Here is a 21,447-nt window from a genome sequence, read left to right on the forward strand (position 1 = left end):
TGTTTTAATGTGTTGCTTTTACTGTATTTAATTGCAATGGGATTATTTTTATTTTCTCAGCTGAGCAGAGAACTGCTGCTATAAGGTGGCATATAAAACATCAACATCAAAATAATAACAACAACAACAAGCTGCTGCTGCCGCCCCCACTGCCCACAAAGGCAATTGTAGTTCTTCTTGGAAAGCTGTCACAAGGAGGCAATCTGACCATCATGAACTTGCCCAACTCCCTTGCCGTTTTATTAATCCTCACTTAATCTAGGGAGCAATTTACTTCCCACTACCACCAGAGGGAGACTGGAAACTAAAACAGAAATAAGCTTGATGTATTCAAAGTACACAATGTGAGGGACAGATCAGTGACCTATTGCTGTCTCACCCGACACATGTTTCATTCATCCCTCCGCTCCTTCCAGCATGCTCTGCTTTAAAAGGAACCGCTCTGCTTCAGTTCAATTGTTATCAGCAACGGCTGAACACAAAGTAAGGCTTGGATTCTCTCTCTCTCTCACACACACACACACACACACACACGTATGTATGTATTATATGTATATATGTGTGTGTGTGTGTGTGTGTGTGTATATATATATATATATATATACACACACACACACACACACACACACACACATACATACATACGGGGGAGCGATTGGCATTCGTCTTCCACTTATGTGTTTTTTAAGTGAAGCACTTAATAACATGGTTATTTAGTCTCCACTGCTCACCTAGGAAGTTGGTTTATGCAGCGTTAGACCACCGGTCCATTTTGCTCAGCATTGGCTACGCACTGACACGGGGCCAGCCGAAGATATTTTGCTGCCTGAGGCGCAGAGCAGATGGCACCACCTCCCATTCCATGAAAAAAACCCTTTCTTCAAGACTGAATGTCTTCATTCAACACCGACGGATGGGTCAGCATCCTCTGCCATACCTGAAGGCAGCAGGCTAGCTTAGGGGGCATAGGAAAGGCCTCAGAGCACAGAGTTCTCTCCTCTATCACCTTGCTGCTGCCTCCCAGCATTCCCTGCCTGAGGCAAGCACCTCACTTTGCCTAATGGGAGGGCCGGCCCTGCAGGGTGTTTTGTCCAGCCTTATCTGCAGTAGTCAGGGATTGAACTTATGGAGTGAGCAATACTGCCCTTAGGATGCCTCTGCAGAGGTGCTGGGCCCAATCCCTACATTACCCAGAATACAACACTTTGGGAATAATGATTTTGCACGAAGTTTACAGTTCCTAGGTCTGATGTTCCGCTGAGTTTTTTTGATTTCAGACGTCCATGGATTCTCACCTTATGAAGAGCGTACACAGGACGAAGATGACTAAGCCAACGATGCTTGGGGCATCCCACCACTGAGTCGGCTGTCCGTCCACAGGCATGGCGGTGGTGCTGTTGCCCTCCTTCAGGACCAGTAGGGTTGGGTTGCAGTATTTATCTACAAAGGACAGACAGACCATAGGAGACCTAAATGCCAATAAAAACACAGCCAATCCAGACCTTCAGAAGCACTGCTGGGCACACCAGCTGCTCATTTTGCACTGAGGAGTGGGGTGGGAAAGTTGACCCCCATGCACGGTGGGCGACATGATCAGATCTTCTCTCTCCATTAAAATGAGTCACACATTATTTGTTAGGGGTGGGGGGGGAATGTTCTACAGCTGGGATGGGGAACATGTGACCATCCAGATGTTGCTGGTCTACAACTCCCATCATCCCTGACCACTGACTGGGACTGATGCAAGTCAGGCATCCCACTGCATGTGGAGTGGTACAAGGTTGCCACTAATGTTCTATACCCTTAAGGCTGGAGAGACAGACTTTGAACCAAAGGACCTGAGAACTTTGGGCCAAGCAGGCATGACTTTGAAGATGTAGTTCGCAGCTGATCTAGATCAGGAACCGTGTGTGTGTGTGTGCGTGCGCGCGCGCGCATGGGGAGGGCATAGGAAGCTTAACTCCCCACACACTAGGGACCTGATCCTGCCCCCACCCCCCGCGAATTGCTATCACAAAATATTGATTCATTTGCTTTATGGGTCACTATTTTGTAATAAAAATTGCAAGCGCAAGGCCCCCTGATCTGGATCATGCCCACAGCATGGGGAAAAGGGTTAAAGCCCTCCTGCACCCTGAGGGGCCCCTAAGCCTACTCTAGAGTAAAACTGAAAGAAAGATGTAGCTGCTAGCTACGCCTTTCAAGCAATGCCTGTTTTGACCCACAGAATCAGTAGATTCAGTAGACGCAAAACACCGTCTAAACCTCCAGATGTCAATCACGCCATCAACCTAAACTAAACAGGAGGGCGCATTCTTAAAAAGAACATAAAATGCCTTGGAAAAATGGAACAGGGAACAAAAACCAAGGACTCGCCCAATGAGGAAAGAAAGAAATGTCAAAGTGACACCGAACAAACTGCCATCAATTCTATAACAACCGCACACAGTGAATGAGAACCAAATTGGAATCATCCCCATCCCCTCCCCTCCACACACACATTGATACTGTGCTGGAGTCTGTCTAGTTAATTCTGCCAATAAACTCTCTTTTAAAAAGTCTGGTACTCGCCAACTTCCAGACTCTACCATGTGATTTCTACCTGTTGGGGATAAACTGTGCATGCACCCCAAAGTTAAGCGTGCATGCACCCCAAAGGATAATGCTACAGTTAATATTGTCAGGGCCAGCCCTACCATTAGGCAGAGTGAGGCGGCCACCTCAGGGGGCAGATGCTGGGGGACAAGGAGTGGCAGTGAGGTGTTGGAGGACAGAGCCGTGTGTGCCACGTGGATTGCCCTGTTTCCCCTAAGCTAGCCTGCTGTCCTCGGGTGTGGTGGATGAAACTATCCCATTGCCAGTGATGAAGGAAGATTCTCAGTGTGATTGGCTTCTGTGTGTGGAAGAATTCCCTGGGTCCCTCCACACTCTAGATTCTATCAGTGATTTCAACCATACAGAGCTCAACCACAAGGGATCTAAAGACCACACTTAATTGCTTCTCTGCTATTTCAGAAACGTATGAGCCAAGATAGACGGGTGTCTGGATGTTGCCTTAATAGGAACTTGGGTCTGAAAAGTCTAGGCAGATTGACCAAAATACAGAACATGCAGATGTTGGAGGAGGAAGAGGTGAGGCACCATGACATGGGAAGAAGAGTCAGCTCACCAAGGTGAAGTAGGTAGACCTCCTGAACCTCTGGACATAGAATCATAGAATAGTAGGGTTGGAAGGGGCCTATAAGACCATCGAGTCCAACCCCCTGCTCAATGCAGGAATCCAAGTCAGAGCATCCCTGATAGATGGCTGTCCAGCCTCATCTTGAATGCCTCCAGTGTGGGAGAGCCCACCACCCCAGGTAATTGGTTCTATTGTCGTATCGCTCAAACAGTCAGGAGGTTTTTCCTGATGTTCAGCCGGAATCTGGCTTCCTGTCATTTGAGCCCATTATTCCGTGTCCTGCACTCTGGGATGATCGAGAAGAGATCCTGGCCTTCCTCTCTGGGACAACCTTTCAAGGACTTGAAGAGCACTGTCCTATCTACCCTCAGTCTTCTCTTCTCAAGGCTAAACATGCCCAGTTCTTTCAGCCTCTCTTCATAGGGCTTTGTTTCCAGTTCCAGATCATCCTCATTGCCCTCCTCTGAACCCTCTCCAGCTGGTCTGCATCCTTCTTAAAGTGCAGTGCCCAGAACGGGACCCAGTACTTCAGATGAGGCACATCGATGTCCTTAGTCTAATGAGCACCATGATAACACCACACCACAGCTATAGCATGTACCAAGGAGCCAAGGCCGTATTTGGAGATCAGTCAGGTACCAATCCAGGCACAGAGCCTTCTCAGTGGCAACCTCCTGATGCTCCGGAGATCTAGTTCAGTTAGTTCTAGGCACCAGGCTTTATTTTTATTTCACCTGTCCAGGCCTTCAATTGATTTGATATCCAACATTTTATAGAGAGCTTCGGCTATTGGGTGGTATAGAAATGAAATAAATAAATAAAATAATAGAGTCCTTGTATTCCTCTGCCGATTCCATTCGCAGTAACGTTTTTATCTGTGTTTTTATTTTTTATTTTATTTATTATTAAATGTATTAATCGCCCATCTGGCTGGTCACCCAGCCACTCTGGGCGATATACAGCATATAATAAAACAATAAAATTCTACAATAAAAAAGTTTTCTAAAATACCCTAACCCACCCCAAATGCCTGCCTGAACAACCACGTTTTTAATGCACGATGGAAGCTCATTAAAGAGGGGGCATGGCGGAGTTCCCTAGGGAGGGAGTTCCACAGAGTGGGGGCCACCACCGAAAAGGCCCTCTCCCTCGTCCCCACCAGTCTAGCTGTCCTGGCTGATGGGACAGAGAGAAGGCCATCCGAGGCTGATCTTGTTAAGCGGCCTGTCTGGTATTGCTGGAGGTGCTCCTTAAGATAGGCTGGGCCGGAACCATATAGGGTTTTAAAGGTCAAAACCAACACCTTGAATTTGGCCTGGAAAACAACTGGTAACCAGTGCAACTCCTTCAGCACTGGAGTGATGTGATCTCGCCGGCGGCTCCCTTTAATCAGGCGAGCCGCCGCGTTCTGTACCAGATGCAGCTTCCGAACCATCTTCAAGGGTAACCCCACGTAGAGCACATTACAGTAGTCTAAACTAGAGGAGACCAGGGCATGTACTACCGATGGGAGCAGATGGTCGGGAAGGAAGGGGCGCAGACGCTGTATCAGATGGAGTTGGTACAGCGCTGTCCAGCTCACAGCTGACACCTGAGCCTCCATGGACAGCTGGGAGTCCAAAATGACCCCCAGGCTGCGGACCTGGTCTTTCAAGGTTAGCCGTACCCCATTCAACACCAGGTCAACATCCTCCAGCCTCCTCTTGTCTCCCACCAAAAGTACCTCGGTCTTGTCAGGGTTCAGCTTCAGCTTATTCCTCCTCATCCAGCCACTCACCGTCTCCAGACATTTGGACAGGGATTCTACGGCCAACCTTGGTGAAGATTTGAACGAGAGGTAGAGCTGTGTGTCATCCGCATATTGATGACACTGCACCCCAAACCTCCTGATGACAGCCCCCAGCGGCTTCACATAGATGTTAAATAGCATCGGGGAGAGGATGGAACCCTGTGGCACCCCACAAGTGAGTGGCCACGGGTCCGAAACCTCCTCTCCCAGTGCTACCCCCTGGTACCTGCCGGAGAGGAAGGACCGGAACCACTGCAATATGGTGTCTCCAATGCCTAACCCCTCCAGGCGGTCCAGGAGGATACCGTGGTCAACAGTATCAAAAGCCGCTGAGAGGTCGAGGAGAACAAGGAAAGAGCATTCACCCCTATCCAGAGCCCTCCTCATATCATCCACCAAGGCGACCAAGGCCGTTTCTGTCCCATGCCCAAGCCTGAAGCCCGACTGAAATGGGTCTAGATAATCAGTTTCTTCCAAGTGTGCCTTCAACTGCATCGCCACCACCCGCTCAATCACCTTGCCCAAAAATGGCAGATTTGAGACTGGGCGAAAGTGGTTCAGAACTTGAGGATCCAAGGAGGGCTTCTTTAAGAGCAGTCTTATCACTGCCTCCTTGAGGGCTGATGGCATCACTCCCTTCTCAAGGGAGGTGTTCACCACCGCCCTGATCCCCTCACCCAGTCTCTCTCTGCAGCCCATAATGAGCCAAGATGGGCAAGGATCAAGTAAGCAGGTGGTCGGCCTTACAGATGAAAGCACCTTGTCCACTTCATCAGGAGGAAGAAGCTGGAACCGATCCCACAAAACCGGTTTGCCACAGGCTGCCTCTTGCTCACTAACTGTATCCACAGCGTGCGGAGTAACACTCTTAATCTGATCAATTTTATCTGCAAAGTGCCTTGCCAAGGCCTCACAGGAGGCCTTAGAATGCTCCAGTGGTTCAGGAGCCACAGGACCAACCAGGCTCCGGACCACTTGGAACTAGGGATGGGGGGAATTTCTCCCCGAAACTTTGGGGGGCCGAGCGCCAACGCATTCGGTCCTCCGAAGGTTGTTCGGGGAGAAATTCTCCGCCCCCTGCCCCCCGGGGTGGGACTTACCTTTCACGAATGTCCCTCCCGGCGGCGGGTCCCGGCGGCGGTTCGGCAGGTGTTCGTCAGGGGCGGGGGCGGCAGCTGGTCTTTCGACCAGCTGCCGCCGCCGCTGCCATTACAAGAAAAGTAAAAAAAAAAAACGCTCCTGTGATAGGCTACGTAACGATTAACGTAGCCTATCACGGCTAGATTTGCAAAGTCAGCCGTGATAAGCTACGTTAATCGTCACGTGGCGAAAATAAGGGCAACGCAAATAGCAAATAGCATTGCCCTTATTTTCGCTGTAGTCTATGCAAATCTTTACGTAGACTACAGAAACCAAATAAGGAACGCGAATGGCGGCTCCCTATGGGGGCCGCCATTTGCGTACGCGCTTTTTTTTTTTTTCAAACTCACCCGTGATAGGCTATGTGACGATTAACGTAGCCTATCACGGCTGACTTTGCAGATCTAGCCGTGATAGGCTACGTAAATCGTTACGTAGCCTATCACGGGGCTTTTTTTTTTTTTTACTTTTCTTTTGAAGTTCGTGGCCGGGGAGATGGGGCGCTTCTCCCCGGCCTGAATTTCGGCCGGGCGAGGCGGGAAGCCTCTCCCCCCCCCCCCCGGCCTGAACTTCGGCGGGAGAAGCGAAGCGCCTCCCCCCACCACGAAAAAAGCTGCGAGACCAGGTAAGTGACTTTCGTACATCCCTACTTGGAACAGCCTCCTGGGACAACACTCTGCAGACGCAATAGAGGCAGCATAATATTCCTATTTTGCTGCCTTTACCGCCACGTGATAGGCTGAAGATACAGCTCTAGCCTGTGTCTGATCATCTTTGGAGCGAGACTTCCGCCACTGGCGCTCTAGCCGTCTCACCTCCTGTTTCAGAGCTCGTAACCACGGATTGAACCATGGTGCAGTCCGAGCCCTGTTCAGGGGGAGAGGGCGTTTCGGAGCCAGCTGGTCTAATGCCCCAGTGATTGCGGCATTCCAGCCACCCACCAGGGTCTCGACCGAGTGGCCATTGGTGTGCCCCAGAGAATCCCCAAGCGCACTCAGGAATCCATTCGGATCCATAAGACGCCCGGGGCGGACCATTTTAATGGGTCTTCCACCCCTGCAGAGGGGTTGTGGAACCGAGAAGTCCAACGTCACCAGATAGTGATCTGACCATGACAAGGGGGTGGTGGATATACCCCCGACTTCTAGATCACTCCCCACTTCTCCAGAAACAAACACAAGGTCTAGTGCATGACCGGCTACATGGGTGGGCCCATTAGAATATGGTGCAGCTCCCAGGAAGCCATGGTCTCCATGAAGTCCCGAGGTGCTCCTGTGAGGATGGCCTCTGAATGTACGTTGAAATTCCCCAACACCAATAAGTTAGGGGACTGTACACGCACATCAGAGACCACCTCAAGCACCTCGGCCAGGGAGTCAGTCGTGCAGCAGGGTGGACAGTACACGAGCAGAATCCCCAGACTGCCCTTCGGGCCCAACCTCCAGTACATGCACTCAGCAACCTTGGTCTCCCAGACAGGGGGTCTGGTGAAGACCAAGGACTCTCGGTAGACAACAGCCACTCCCCCTCCCCGATCCCCAGCCCTCGGCTGCTGTGAATACGAAAATCCAGCTGGACGCATGGCTGCAAGGGTTGGAGCAGCAGCCTCGGCCAGCCAGGTCTCTGTAATACATGCCAGGTCTGCACGCTCATCCAGGATCATGTCATGGATGAGGGAGGTTTTCTGGGTAACAGACCTGGCATTGCAGAGCAGCAAACGAAGGCCAGAAGATGGAGTCACAAAAAACCCATTTGATGTGGTTTGGGAGCCACTGTTGGAAACTGTGATTTCTAAAAAGCAGGAGACATCTTTTAAAAAGGGGGGAGCAAAATACATCAAGAGCAGGACGATGCTACTTACTTGGTACATTTGCCAAGGCTGACCAGGTGACAAACATGGTGTAGAGTGTAATGATGGAGGCTTGCAGCAAGCCGGAGTGAGGCTGAGCATCCTGCAGAGAAGAAACAGGAGGTGTTCCGGTTGAAGTTCCAATGCATCTTCAGTGCAATCAGAGCCAAGCTGGACATGATGCTGAACACATCTTTGCATTCATTCATTCATTCATTCATTCATTCATTCATTCATTCAAACCCCTGCATGTTAAATGCAAAGTGCATCAGATGGGGGCAGAGGCTGATAAGCGATGGGGTCAGAAAGGGTATGGAGCTCTGAGGAAAATCTCTCAGCTGTTATTTGCTGGGGAGGGGGGAATAAACTCACCCACTAGGTGGTGCCATTTGATGAATTTTTTCAATGCATATTAAATACAAAGACACATTTAACATCACGCCTACTTTGGCTCTGTTTAACAAATTACATTTGTTAAAAATAGATGACAATGTGCATTTTCTGTTGCCAAAAGCAGCAGGAACACAGACATTCAGTGGGGAATAGGGGCAGAGCACACATAGCTGTCTACAGAGCCCAGCACCAGCTTCACCAGCACCTAGTTGACATCACATCTTTCAAGAGACATTACTACCACTTAAATCATTGCCAATACCAGCCAGCCAAATCTCCTCTTTGATGTCTGAGTCATGCTCTTCAGAGCTGTGGGTGGTTTATTTTGAGACTCGTCTCCTGGAAGAGGCAGTCAGCATGGTGATTGAACATAAGCCAAACGGCAGGCCTGGCTGGTTTCAGTAGCCCTGTGACCCTCAGCATCTGCCTAAAGCCCCACCATCTGCAAGCACGGCTTGCCTCAGCAGCTTCCTTCTCATAAGTGGCAGGTGCAAAAAATGAAAAGGTTGTACGTCCAGTGCAGCCTCTTCTTCCAGGAATGGATCTGAGAAAGCACTGAGGGAGTTGCTAATTATTCCCTCCTCCCAACACTCAGCCCGCCACCCCATCCCAACCCACCCACAGAATTGCATTTGTTTGTGATCCTGGGAGGGATGAAGCATAGGAAGCTAAGAATATCAGAAGAGCCCTGCTAGATCAGACCAAGGGTCCATCTAGTCCAGCATTCTGTTCACACAGTGGCCAACCATGGGAAACATGAATGAAACAGCACCCTCCCAACCATGTTCCCCAGCAACTGGTGTACATAGGCATACTGCCTCTGATACTGCAGGCAGCATATAGGCATCAGGACAAATAGCTATGGATAGCCCTGTCCTCCACGAATTTGTCCAATCCCTTTTAAGGCCATCCAAACCATTACATCTTGGGAAAATAAATTCCATACTTTAACTATGTACTTGAAGAAGGACTGCTCCAGCCCATTTGTTCATTTTAGTTACCCTGTTCTGCCCTTTTTCCAGCTCTACAGTACCTCTCTTTAGGTGTGGTGACCAGAACTGTACACAGTAGTGTGGTTGCACTATAGATTTGTATAAGGGCCGGATGATATTGGCAGTTTTATTCTCAGTTTCTTTCCTAATTATGCCTAACATGGAGTTTGCCTCTCCTTTTTTTTTTTACAGTGGTCACACACTGGGTTGACATGTTCATCAAGCTGCCCACCACAACCCCAAGATCTCATTCTTGGTCAGTCACCACTAGCTCAGATGCCAACAGGTTATACTTGAAGCTGGAATTCTTTTGCCAACATATATCACTTTACACAATGAACCATATTTGCCATTTGGATGCCCATCCTCCCAGTTTGGAGAAATCCTTTTGGAGCTCCTCACAATCCCTTTTTGTTTCCACCACCCTAAATAATTTGGTGTCATTGGCAAACTTGGCCACTGATATAAGCTGTCTTAAACTAGGGTAGATTATCTGCCCACCTGGCCCAGGAATATGGAACCTCAGGCCTGTGAGCTAAATTGAAGGTCCTGGCTCAAGAGGAAGGGAACATTGAGGGTGTGGGGCTGCCACAGTCGTCTTTCTTAGCATCAACCACGTGCCACCCTAATCTTATTTATTTATTTATTTTCTGGCTACATTTCAGTACTGCCCAATAGCCAAAGCTCTCTTGGCAGTTCTCAAAATGAGAGGTCAAACCATGAAAACCAAGAATAACAGGTAACTTAAAACAAATGAAAAACAGATGCAAAAGAAAACCAAAGGAAACCCAATAGCAGAGCAAAACAGTCTTCACCCAGAGCCAAAAATACCACAATGTGAATGCCAGGTGAGCCTCTCTGCGGAGGGTATTTCACAACTAGGGTGTCACCACTGAACAGTTTTACTGAAAGGGCAGCCTAAAAATCTTCCCCTCCAGAGACCAAAAAAGGCAATGCTAAGGATGTCGGAGAAATCTCCAACGGAACCAAATGAGTTCAAATTTTTATTAATCTGACCCATGGATTCTGCAATGGACCAGCTTTTCCAGAGTCACATGGATTCTGCAGACGTATTTATTTTTTTACTTTCCAGAATTTTATGCCAATTTAGTCATAGAAAAATACATAAAGTAAAAAGAACACCGGCCAAACATTTCCCCCATAGGCTAAAGTATGAAAATGCCCAGGGGGGGGGGGGGCGCTGAGAGAGATCTGGGTAAGATTTGCGCATTTTCACAACCACAAATCTGCGCAAATGCAAATCTGTGCAAATTCAACAAGTTGGAAAATATCCAATTCCGTCAATGAACAGACGCCAGGACGAAAGGCTCCCGACAATCCACAAGATGCAGACGGAATGGATTTTACAAAATCCACACAGCCCTACCCAACACAGCATCTTACCTGGACCTTGGGCAGGATGGACACCACAGACACAATCACACAGAAGATGAGGTTAACGCTGATGAGCGCCTTGTTCTCTGTACAGCTGTCTGGTTTGGTGTAATACACATAGAGCAGCACCACAGCAGCGATGGAGACCGCATAGAAGAGGAAAGTGAAGACAAACAGGGCTGGGAAAGAGAGTACACAGGAGACATCAACGCACAGCTTGGCAACAAGACGCCTTTCCGGATGCTCAAGAGAACCAGCTTTTTAAAGAATGATGCTATCACTAGGACTGGCCCTGATCCAGCCCCTTCTGCAAATGATTAATTTGGACTGCTGACTGTACTGAGGGAGATGAGATGGGGGAAGTGGGGCCATTCCACAAGCCCTGCTGAACGACGCAAGAGCGTAAATGTAGGGGATTGCTGCCCGTTAGATGGAAGCCTCCATGTCTGTCTAGCTCACTTAATGGCAGTGGGTGCAGATGGGCAATGGAGAGGCTGTAGGATTTCGCAGATCCTGGCCTCACCTCTCCCCTCCCTTCCCCACCCACCAGTACATCCCCCTTTTCGACCTCTACAACACTGCCCGGGGTCACAACAAAACAGCCACCACAGTTCTTTCTGCAACAGCTGCAAGGGGGCAGGGGAGGGATAGGGACACAGAGTTCCCCTCCCAAGGTCATAGCAGTGTTTATGGTCTTGGCAGGGTGGCTCCAATAGTCCTATGGTCCCTGGGACACTCACCCAGGACCATATGATTGTGCCCTTAATATTTTTTTTTAAGTTATGTTTTTCTCTTCCCTCCCCGTTCTTTTTTCCTTGTGTGTCATGTCTTTTTAGATTGTAAGCCTTTGGGCAGGGACTGTCTTGTTTCACTGATTATATGTAAGTCCCTCCTGGAGCCTTTTTGGCTGAGGAGTAGGACAAAAATCCCTCTCCACCCACAGAGCAGGAGCTCCACAAGTGGAGAAGGAGTTAGGCACTTGCAAGCTTCCCTCCTGTGAGTACGGACACCTCCGCTGCCCTTGCGTGCTCCAGCACCACTCCGCCATAGGTAACAGCAAAAAGGGTGTGCACCTGGCAGATTTATTTTCCTTTCTGTCGCAAGCGAAATTTGGAGATGTGGGGAGAGAAATGGCCAGAAGGATGAAAACACCCCAGAAAAACACTGCACCCTCACCTTAGGACCCAGCAAGGCTTTGGGCATGGTGGTTTCTCCACCTTTGATTCTCCCTTCATCCTATGAAGCTGATTGGTGGGAGATTCAGGACAGATAAAAGGAAGGACTTCTTCACACAGCTCATTGTTAAACTCTGGAATGCGCTCCCACAGGATGTAGTGATGGCCACCATTTTGGATGGCTTCAAAAGGGGTTTGGACAAATTCCTGGAAGAGAAGGCTACCCATGGCTACTAGTCCTGATGGCTATGTGCTACCTCCAGTACCAGAGGCAGTGAGCCTATGTACACCAGTTGCTGGGGAACATGGGTGGGAGGTTGCTGTTGTGCTCATGTTCTGCTTGTGGGTTCCTGGTCAACAGCTGGTTGGCCACTGTGTGAACAGAATGCTGGACTAGATGGACTCTTGGTCTAATCCAGCAGGGTTCTTCTTATGTTCTTAATGCACTGCTCTAATCTGAGAAATCGGCACTGGTTGTACTGAGGGTGGGGCTGTCAGGGTGGACACTGAGCCCATAGAATCCCAGAGTAGTTCTGATTCTGAGGAAGAGCAGTCGCTCCTGGGAGAGGAGCGCGCTCCTCTTTCCCAGGGCCCATGGCTGACGGAGATTCCTCCCACCAGCATTCCTAGCTTAGATAGCAGACCTGGGAGTGACAGAGCGCGGGAAGCAGTCTTGGTGGACGCACGACACCGACGCAGAGAGCGGCACCAAATGGAGGGCGCAGAAAGGAGGCGTAGTGCCCGGGTGGCGCACAAACAACGGCTGCACCCAGAGGATCCAAGGGAAAAGGGGAGGGACTCTCCCTAGTCCTTAAGTTCAGGGGTCTGCCAGTAATTCCCTTTCAAACGGGGACCAACTGTTCCAACTTAGGGCATAGGTACTGTGCTGCTCAGATCTAGTTGCAAATGGTAGAGTTGCTAAGTTGTAAAAGAAGAATAAAGCTTTGAAAGGAATCCCTTTGTCTGTGTCTGGACTTGGCTACTGGATTAGACTGAGAGAGCCCTCCAAGGAGCCCTTGACAGGGGCCATAACTCGTAAGAACAGCCTTCCCCGACATGGTGCCTTCCAGCTGTGTTGGACTAGAACTCCCAGCATCCCCAGCCAGCTGGCTAGGGATATTGGGAGTTGTTGTCTAACACACCTAAAGGGCATCCGGTTGGGGAAGGCTGCTTTGGAATGTAAGAAAAGCCCTGGCACCTGATTGGTCAGAATGCTGGCGTAGGCAGGCCTTTGGTCTGATCCAGCATGCCTCTTCTTATGTTCTTATGACTCAGGCCGTATGGCACCATAGTTTACCCCCACCCACCATGACAAGAATGTTTCACGATCATGATTATTTCATTAGATTTAACATAGCTTTTGATTAAAGTTAGCTACGTTGACCTTCTCCTTGTTTTCTTGAGTGCTTGAGGGTTCCTGGTTGACAGCTGGCTGGCCACTGTGTGAACAGAATGCTGGACTAGATGGACCCTTGGTCTGATCCAGCGGGGCTCTTCTGATGTTCTTATGTTCCCTCCCCCAGTCTCACTGGATTGTTTTGCAGCCCCCCCACACACACACACAAGCAATGTGGTTTTAATGTTCTATATATTTTAAATTGTTTTATTGTGCGTTGTTTGGTTTTAATTTTGTGAACCGCCCAGACAGCTTCGGCTATTGGGTGGTATAGAAATGAAATAAATAAATAAATAAATAAGCAATGCGAACGATTGGCTCTGATCAGGGTTTTTTGTTTGTTTGTTTGTTGTTTTGCTTTCCAAAATGGATCCAGTTACATCATTTATATCCTGCACATTCAGTGTAGATTGATGTTCTCAGAGTGGCTCGCAAAGAAAAAGAAAGGCATACAGACTAACTAAAATGGCAACAGTTCATTCAAACAGAAAGTACAAATCAAAACTGCACTAATGGGAATGTTAGCAGTTCCTAAAGGCCTGGGGAACAACCGGAGGAATTTTTCTCTGGCACCTATATAAAAGTAACGAGGGCATCGCAGACAACCCTGCCGCCTCCATTTCAAACACAAGTGAACTGTTGCGCTGTACACACCTGCATACCAGGACTTGCTGTTGCCTTCATCGGCGTTGTGCAGCCAGATCTGACTCCAGGAGTGTGCAAAGTCAATCATCAGGATGAGCTGGATGAGGATGAAGAGGAAGGAGCCCACCACACCAAAGTAGAACCAGACTTAATGGGGAGAAACAAAAGGAGAAAGAGGAGAGGTTATTGTGGAGAATTCTCTTGGGTCCACAGCACAAGAGATCACATGACGTTTTAAAATATCAGCTAGGCATGAATGATTTAGGTACAGAACTTCCTCTTTCATGGTAGCGGGCTGCATTAGTCCAGCCTTTGCCACACTGGTGCCCTTCTGATGTTTTGGACTTTTACTCCCATCAGCCCCAACCAGCATGGCCAGGAATGGTGGGAGTTGTAGCCCAAAATATCTGGAGGGCATTGTCATGCTTTTACGTCCTCTCCCTTCACAATCAACACACTCCAGGAAACAAGGCTTTAGGCTAATACTACTTTATTAGTTAACAACTAGCTTCTTTGCAAATGCAGATTCTAGGAAACTCTCAGAACGCATAGAACCAGCAAATCCACACATCTATGAATATCAATAGAGGAGACAAAGTCGAAGTTAGAGAAGTTGCCAGGAGTCTGGGCATGAACTTCAGGGCCAGACTTGCTTTGCAGGGATGCCCCACCCTTAGGGTGGCTCCCTCCTACGTTGGCTTCCACGAGTGGCCAACCTGGAGGAGCATCGGAGCCCTGCCCCTAACTTTTCCCGCTTCGCTCTGCGACAAACAAAGGGCTGGATGTGCCTGATCTCATCTGATCTCAGAAGCTAAGCAGGGCCAGTCCTGGTTAGTACTTGGATGGGAGAGTGCCTGGGAATCAGGCTTCTTGCACTGAGCAGGGGATTGGACTCGATGGTCTTGTAGTCCCCTTCCAACCCTATGATTCTATGAAATCCCTCAAGTCATGCCCCTCGCCCTCCTCCTCCTTCGAAACTTGAATTCTCACGGGTGAGGAATGGGGGAGCAGTTCAGCCTGGGCCATCTGTGTGTCAAGGTCTTGGGAAGAAGACCTCGCCATATCTGGGCTCACTAGGGAGGGCGCCTCCCTCTGTTCTGGCTGTTCTCATTCTGATTCTGAATCTGAGGTGCCAGATATCTCCACATGCTCAGATTCATTCCTGACAGGCATCAAGTTGGAGAATGCTAGATTAAAAAATAGCATCTCACATTAGCCACTGGACAGCACTTAGCAAACACTGCCTTCTACACCCATTTCATTTGACTGTTTCTCAAGGCAGGAAAGATCGCCCCTTGCACATAAAACAGGTACCGGGAAATTCAGTTCTGAAGTCATTCTGTTTTTTAATTCCAAATTGCACAGCTTCCCTCTCACAAAACAACATTTCATTTCAGCTCTGCTATGCAATACAGCTCTAAAGAACCACCTGTTTTCGCTGGCCTTCCCGTACTGCAGCAGTGGGGAACTTGTAGACCTCCAAATGTTTTAGCCTACCACTCCCAACATTTCTCACCATTGGCTCTGCTGGCTAAGGCTGATGGAAGTCATAGGCCAAAACGGAGCATCTGGAGTGAAGGGACGCATTCTGGAGTGAACCAGGGGCTGCTTATTTTATTGGTAATTTCAGGTTTTTTTATGGATTTTTAGTCAAATATGTACTTATTTTTATTGCATCCACATTGTACAGTTTTTATCTTGGATGCTGCCTTGAAGAGGGTTCCACTCATGAAGGCAGCCTAAAAAAATATTTATTTTTTTATTTATTAAATTTATTAATCGCCCATCTGGCTGGTCACCCAGCCACTCTGGGCGATGTACAACAATAGAACAGTTTCATAGAATCATAGAATAGTAGGGTTGGAAGGGGCCTACAAGGCCACCGAGTCCAACCCCCTGCTCAATGCAGGAATCCAAGTCAGAGCATCCCTGACAGATGGCTGTCCAGCCTCATCTTGAAGGCCTCCAGTGTGGGAGAGCCCACCGCCTCCCCAGGTAATTGGTTCCATTGTCGTATTGCTCTTACAGTCAGGACGTTTTTCCTGATGTTCAGCCGGAATCTGGCTTCCTGTCACTTGAGCCCATTATTCCGTGTCCTGCACTCTGGGATGATCAAGAAGAGATCCTGGCCTTCTTCTCTGTGACAACCTTTCAAGTACTTGAAGAGTGCTATCATATCTCCCCTCAGTCTTCTCTTCTCAGGGCTAAACATGCCCATTTCTTTCAGACTCTCTTCATAGGGCTTTGTTTCCAGTCCCCTGATCATCTTTGTTGCCCTCCTCTGAACCCTCTCCAGTTTGTCTGCATCCTTCTTAAAGTGTGGTGCCCAGAACTGGACACAGTACTCCAGATGAGGCCTAACCAGTGCTGAGTAGAGGGGAACTAGTACTTCCCGGGATTTGGAAGCGATGCTTCTATGAATGCAGCCCAAAATAGCATTTGCCTTTTTTGCAGCCACATCACATTGTTGGCTCATATTCAGCTTGTGATCGACAACAATTCCAAGATCCTTCTCGCTTGTAGTGTGGTTGAGCCACGTTTAAAACAATAAAATTCTACATTAAAAACATCATATTTCTAAAAATATCCTAATGCACCCCAAATGCCTGCCTGAACAACCACGTTTTTAATGCGTGGCGGAAGCTCATTAAAGAGGGGGCATGGTGGAGTTCCCTAGGGAGGGAGTTCCACAGAGTGGGGGCTACCACAGAGAAGGCTCTCTCCCTCGTCCTCACCAGTCTAGCTGTCCTGGCTGATGGGACAGAGAAGGCCATCTGAGGCAGAACTTGTTGAGCAGCCTGTCTGGTGTTGCTGGAGGCGCTCCTTAAGATAGGCTGCGCTGGAACCATATAGGGTTTTAGAGGTCAAAACCAACCCCTTGAATTTGGCCCGGAAAACAACTGGTAACCAGTGCAACTCCTTCAGCACTGGAGTGATGTGATCTCGCCAGCGGCTGCCTTTAATCAGGCGAGCTGCCGCGTTCTGTAAAAATAAAGTTAAGTCCACAAAAATAAATGAATAAATGGCACCAGCAGGTGACATCCTGGGGCAAATGCCAGGGCCCCAGCACCCCGGGCCTGCCTTAAAAAAAGAAAAGGGGAAAAATGCACCTAAAAGCTGAAGAGTGGTTGTCACCTGGAACTTGGCAACACCACCAATGTTGGCAGCTCCCCAAATCCTAAGGGAGGGGGAACCCCTGAAGCAGGAGGGAACAGGATGGCACTTTGCCAAGGATCCTTCCTTCCCTCCCCACAACCCTGGAGCCAGTTCTGGGTACAGACCTGTCAGGAACAGATTTTTCAAAGACACATATATCAAAACAGCTGAACAAGCTCTCTAAGTCATCTGCTGTTCCCAGCAGAGAGGAGGCTGGATCTACCACACCCATTATAATATGCAGAAGATGACATATTCCACTATGAGTCAGGAAGTTACCAATTTGAACCTTGCTTGTCTCTGCCATGAACTTGCTAGGTAACCTTAGGCGAGGCACCCTCTCTTGCAGCCTGCACCCCACCACTATGAGGGACAGTAATACTGGACCAACCTCACTGAGTTGTTGTAAGGCAGGGATGGGAAAGCTGTGGTCCTCCAGATGCTGCTCAACTACAGCACCATCACCCCTGACCATTGGCTGGGGCTGATGGGAGTTGGAGTCCAACACCACTTGGGAGGGCCACAGCTTCCCCACCACCACCCTGTGATGTAAGGATTGCAGCAAGATAATGGATGCCAGTGCTTGCGTATCACTCTAAAAGCACAACGTTAAGTGCCAAGTCTTAATAGATTTACCTACATCAAAGATGCACAAATATGCCCAATTTAAACTACAGGGGCAATTAGAACAGGCAAAAGAATTAGATAAATTAGGAGAAGCGACTGATGACTGCAAGCCTTTCAAAACAAATGTATCTGCTTGCACAGCAGGTCTATAGACTAAGAAGACATGTGAGCAGGCAAGGTATTGCGTACAGAACAAAGCCTTGGCAAGACATTTAGTGAAAAGGAGTTACCTACAGGAAAAGGAATGAGGGACCTGATTGTACTGGCAGGGTGGCTGCCTCCCTCGAGGGCATCACAACCAACCATCCGTCTTCCCTAGACACGCCAAGTCCTTCAACTAGCTGACATGGGAGTTGGTTCAAGAAGCTAGGCTCCAGGACAGCCTTCCCCAGCCTGGCGTTCTCCAGATGTGTTGAACTGCAATTCCCATCTTTCCCAGTCAGCATGGCCATTGGCCTACACAGCTGGAGGGCACCAGATTGGGGAAGGTAGATTTAAGACATTCTGCAATGGCTGTTCACTACTCAGAAGGAAATAGTGACTGCGGAAATTCTCCATATGTGCAGTCTGCAATTTGGGGTCCAACAAAGAACTCCTTCCCAATACTGTCAGCATTATTTCTCTAAGTTTCTAGTCCAGATTGTTCCTGGAAGGGGAAGAAAAGGTGTGCAAGACTGTGACAGCCAACCACCTCCCTCCTCACTGGGCCACCGCTGAACTACACAAGGCCTCAAAGAGAGAAGGATCTTATTGCTGTCCCCAGACCTGACAGTGTTCCAGTCGAGTCAGCAAAGACCAATAACCCTCCCAATACCACCAGCTGGGAACATACCCTTCTGGAAGAGGCTGCTGGGTTGGAGAAACCATTCCATCCTGACTGGTCTTGACCCCTCACTCTAGAACCATAAAATTCACCCCAAGAGTAGTGCCAGTGGTACAGCTATAGAGAAACCCAGAGTCGGAAGGGCAGGTCCAGTCCAGCGGCATGAGGACAATTAAGCTGTACTCATAAGGAGATTGCCCAGTTCCTCAAGTGCTTCTTAGGGATGGCTGTTGTGGGGAAATCTGGCCCTTTTTAAGTTTGCCAGATTTCCCTGAAGCATTTGCAAGCCAAACTAGGGGCTTTTCCCCAGGATCCAGGAACTTTTCTCAGATTTTTTTTCTTAAAACGACATTTACACAAATTGCGGCTACAATTTGTGTGAACTGTGCAAACTGTAGCCATAATATGCTTAATGTGCACAAATAGCACCCATAATTTGAGCAAAACCATGGGCTCAATTTGCACAAATTAAGCATATCACAGCCACAATTTGTGCAAATTACAGCCACAATTTGTGCAATTTATGCAAATTGTGGCTGCGGTTTGTGTAAATGTCACTTTAAGAAAAAAACAACAACCCAAAAATCCATGAGCTGGCCTGACTTGATCTGCACTGAGTCGGGACAGCTTGCAGAATGAGCAAGTCGAAGTCCAGGGGGCTGAGCTGCTAGAAGCTTGGCGAACTTCAACCCCTCAGACGGATTCCTCCTATATTCCTAGAGCTTCTCAAGTACGGTGGCAATACCAGCTATAAAGCTGCTCAGCTGAAGCCTAGCCAGTGCTGAAGCAACACTGAACCTTGCCTTACTGCTTGCTGGACAACTCCCCTAGCATTCTCCATCACCTGATCTTTGGCTCGCTGGACAGCTGCTGGCAAGGGAGGATATTTAGCCAGCTGGCAGGGGTAGCATGAGCGAGACAAAGACTATTGTTGAAGGCTCAGCAGTTTCACGGCCTTTAACATTTCCAGAAGGAAAGGTCTCTGTTCCCTGCCTATGTCAGCATCAGCATCTGACATCCTTGGACACCTCCAAGTGCTCCAAGAGGACCCACTGCCAACATGGCCCCAGGCGCCCTGCAGCAGACAGCAGCATCAGTGAGCCAGCTTTTATTTTAGTTACCCACAATGGCCCAGACATAGCATCACTCTGCAGCAGTATGGAGGGAAATGGAAGCGGCGGGTGATTCACAGCCACCTAGCACAAATCGCACCACGGCTACTAGCCACTGAAGAGGGCATCAATATAGGAGAAGTCCACTTTGACAACAGCCCCCCTCAAACCTGGAGCCAGCTCTGACCACCATTCTTCTCTGCGGCTTTCATGGAGTAGAAGACATCCAGCCTCACTTGACATGAGAGAGCAGACACACACAGAGAACACGCGGAGATTCAGTTTGACATCACGGCCCCACTGTATGTAATAAATGCAAATGGGAGGTTTTCATTTACCAGATGTGAATGATCCATCAGGAATATAGAAGGCCCCCACTGTTATTCCGATCAGTATTAGGAACTTGAAAAACCAAAACCTGGAGTTGACAACAGGAGAAAGAAAAGGCTATTTTAGACCTGTAGAGAAGAGTCCTAGGATGGCCCCTATAAGCAGTGCTCCGTTTGCTCCAGCATGAAGCCAGGATGGAAACAGCCAGAAGGCTGTAAGTGTGTGCAGCAGCACACCCCCGGAGAATCCATTGTGGATGACATGGCTCATACCCAAAGCTGTCATCCCTCATTAGAAAAGGAGTTGCTATTGAAAAAGAAATCATCTTGATCGTAAGCATACACAGAGATGTAAAATTTCCAGAAATTTTCGGGGGGGGGGGGGGGGCAGTGTCAGAAAAATTGGAAATCTTGGAAAAATTGAAAAATAAGCAATACTTATTTTTTTTAGTGTTCCTTAGAGATCTAAAGTCCCTTTGTTGTTTTAAGAAAGCCTTCCTCAACCTGGTGTCCTCCAGATATTTTGGACCTCAGCTCCCATCAGACTCAGGCAGTATGGCCAATGGTCAGAAATGCTGGGCACTATAGTCTAAAACATCTGGAGGGCACCAGGTTGGGGAGGGCTGCTTTAGGAACATAAAGCAGTCTTTCTGTTCCTAAGGTTATTCAATGTATGACTTAGTTTGTTCATAAAATTATCATTTTATTTAAAAACATTTAAAAGTAAACTCAGTAAATTTGTAATTATTGTCTGAATAGATTAGAACTACATTAAATGAGCGCTACAGCATCAGAAACACAGAACTCTATAGAACAAAACCCAAGCTGTCAAGAATGCACAATGGTGACTCTAGCTCACAAGTTGGGAAACTGAGCATAAATGTCTACCAATAAAATATACTTTAGATCAATCATTGTAATAAGGAGTGAAAGAACTAACGATGCTGGGAATCTTACAGAGAGGATTAAAAAAAATATTTTCCCCCATGGCTTCATTATTTCCAGATATCTTACATCTCTAGTCTTTCTATAAAAGTGTTCTTCTTACATAGTTTTTAGAGATCATTTTGTGGGGAGTAAAGGCTGGGTAACAATATATAAATACTTTGTCTTAAATTCTAAAAGAAAATGTTTCATCATCCAAAGCTGTTCAATTTTTCAGAAGAAAACAAAAATGGTCCTCAGAAAAAAAATGGGGAAAAAAGTTTGTTTCCCGAATTTTTCCAGTTTTTTTCTGGGCCTTCACATCTCTATGCATATATACGATCAATCTCTATACAGCTTTTCTATCAGACAATGCTGGGAGATGGCAGTCACCCTCCTTCATCAATATCTGCCAGGCTGCAGGCCACATACAGGAAAAACTACAACTGCTGTCGTATTTAACATAAGCTAGTGGTTCCCCAGCAGGCTGGCTTCCAAATGCTTAACAACATTAGTGCTTA

At 48.1% G+C, this 21,447-nt stretch overlaps 1 protein-coding gene across 1 annotated transcript in view; it reads right to left on the reverse strand.

The window, feature by feature from the left end:
- Positions 1 to 21,447, reverse strand: part of SERINC2 (serine incorporator 2) — a 49,443-nt gene that overhangs the window by 15,414 nt on the left and 12,582 nt on the right. The window contains exons 4-8 of the mRNA XM_084815568.1: positions 20,012 to 20,091; positions 13,965 to 14,102; positions 10,749 to 10,918; positions 7,972 to 8,062; positions 1,296 to 1,440 (exon numbers count right to left, since the gene is read on the reverse strand). Of these exons, the coding sequence (XP_084671694.1) occupies positions 1,296 to 1,440; positions 7,972 to 8,062; positions 10,749 to 10,918; positions 13,965 to 14,102; positions 20,012 to 20,091 (624 nt within the window). The remainder of the gene's footprint in view (positions 1 to 1,295; positions 1,441 to 7,971; positions 8,063 to 10,748; positions 10,919 to 13,964; positions 14,103 to 20,011; positions 20,092 to 21,447) is intronic.

The sequence above is a fragment of the Heloderma suspectum genome, chromosome 10 (assembly GCF_057233095.1).
Source record: "Heloderma suspectum isolate Gila_16-S chromosome 10, 16-S_ref, whole genome shotgun sequence".
Taxonomy (NCBI): Eukaryota; Metazoa; Chordata; class Lepidosauria; order Squamata; family Helodermatidae; genus Heloderma; species Heloderma suspectum.